The sequence below is a fragment of the Chlorella variabilis genome (assembly GCF_000147415.1).
Source record: "Chlorella variabilis unplaced genomic scaffold CHLNCscaffold_1, whole genome shotgun sequence".
NCBI lineage: Eukaryota > Viridiplantae > Chlorophyta > Trebouxiophyceae > Chlorellales > Chlorellaceae > Chlorella > Chlorella variabilis.
In genome coordinates, this window is record NW_005435087.1 from 1,651,900 (window position 1) to 1,653,339 (window position 1,440).

The window sequence follows — 1,440 nt, forward strand, 5'->3', positions numbered from 1 at the left end:
GAGCTGCGGCGTGCTGAAGGCTTGGGCCTCACCAGCGACGTGCAGGCGATGGCGGTTCTGATTGATGAGCTGAGAAGGGAGGGCTCTGTGTTGTTCTACCAGCCCTACAAACAGGCTGGCAGGCGCAGCGGGGAGCAGCCGCTGGTGATTGTGATGCAAGTGTCCTTCCAGGCGCGCATGCTGGACCAGTTTGGGCGGCGGCTGGTGTTCATGGACGCCACGTTTGGCGTCAACAAATACGGCTACCCACTCTACGCGTTGGTGGTGAGCCTGCAGCCTAGCAGCCTAGCAGCCAGGCTGGGTTGAGTATGCAGCCACACCGGCGCGCACCAGGGCTGTAGCACCCTCACCTGATCCTGGTACTTGCAGGTGCAAGATGAGAGCGGGCGCGGGGTGCCGGTCAGCTTCATGGTGTGCAGCTCGGATACGGCGGAGGTGGTGGAGCACTTCCTGCGCACATCGATGGAAGGGGTGAGTGCCAGAGGATAGAGGGATGCGCTGGGCAGGCACCAGTCCGCTGCCAGCCCCGCTGCCTGCCCTGCTGCTGCCTCATGCTGTCACCCCCGCCTCCCAAACCACCAATGAGCAGGCACAGGCGGCAGGGGATGGCACCTTCAAGTACAAGTCTATCATGATCGACAAGTCGAAGACGGAGATTGCAGCGGTGGACCAGCTGGTGTCCACCGGGCATGCCGAAGGATACCTGCTCTGCTACTTCCACTTCCTGCAAGATTGGGAACGCTTCCTCAGCAGCGGCGACGCGGGTGTGCCTAAGGCTGAGCGGCACCGCATCATGCTGGCGCTGGCTCGCCTAGCCCACATGCAAGACCAAGCGCCGTTCAAACAAGAGGTGGGCAGCAACGCAGCGCATGGCCAGCAATCTACAACTGCTCACCCACGCACTACTTGCATGCGCCACTGCCCTGCGCCCTGCAGCTGGCCTTCTTCATCTTGAGCAACAGCCAGCAGCACCTCCCGGTGGCGCAGCGCATGCACAGCAGCTGGGTTCCGTGCGCCGAGAAGTGGGCGTGGTGGGGGCGGCTGGACGTGCTGGACCTGCAGTGCAACACAAACAACCTCGGGGAGCGCAATTTTGGCCTCATCAAGTACACCGACCTGGAGCGCAGGGCGCAGCTGACGCTGCACGAGCTGCTGCTGGCGCTGCTGACAAAGACAGTGCCCCGCAACATCCAGAACCGCGCCCACATGCTGGCGGGGCGGGTGACCAGCGACCAGCAGCAGCGCGAGCAAAGGGCAGCACTGTGGGTGCAAAAGCTGGTGGAACGCGGTGCGGTGGTGCCAGCAGCGGATAGCAGCACCCCAGGGCTCACGCTGGTGCAGCAAGGAGAAGATGCGCCGCCCGTGCACTCGTGTGTGGGCGATCTCAGCTGCTCCTGCGGCTACAGTGGTGAGTGAAAGAGCCAGGGGCGGGTCAATGCA

General features: G+C 63.4%; 1 protein-coding gene across 1 annotated transcript; it reads left to right on the forward strand.

Annotated features, from left to right (window-relative positions):
* Positions 1–48: 48 nt before the first annotated feature.
* CHLNCDRAFT_133328 (hypothetical protein) lies at positions 49–1,416 on the forward strand (the record flags this gene model as incomplete). Its single annotated transcript, XM_005851773.1, has 4 exons — positions 49–264; positions 370–471; positions 590–850; positions 937–1,416. 4 exons carry the CDS (start codon positions 49–51, stop codon positions 1,414–1,416), a joined length of 1,059 nt encoding a protein of 352 aa, XP_005851835.1.
* Positions 1,417–1,440: the final 24 nt, after the last annotated feature.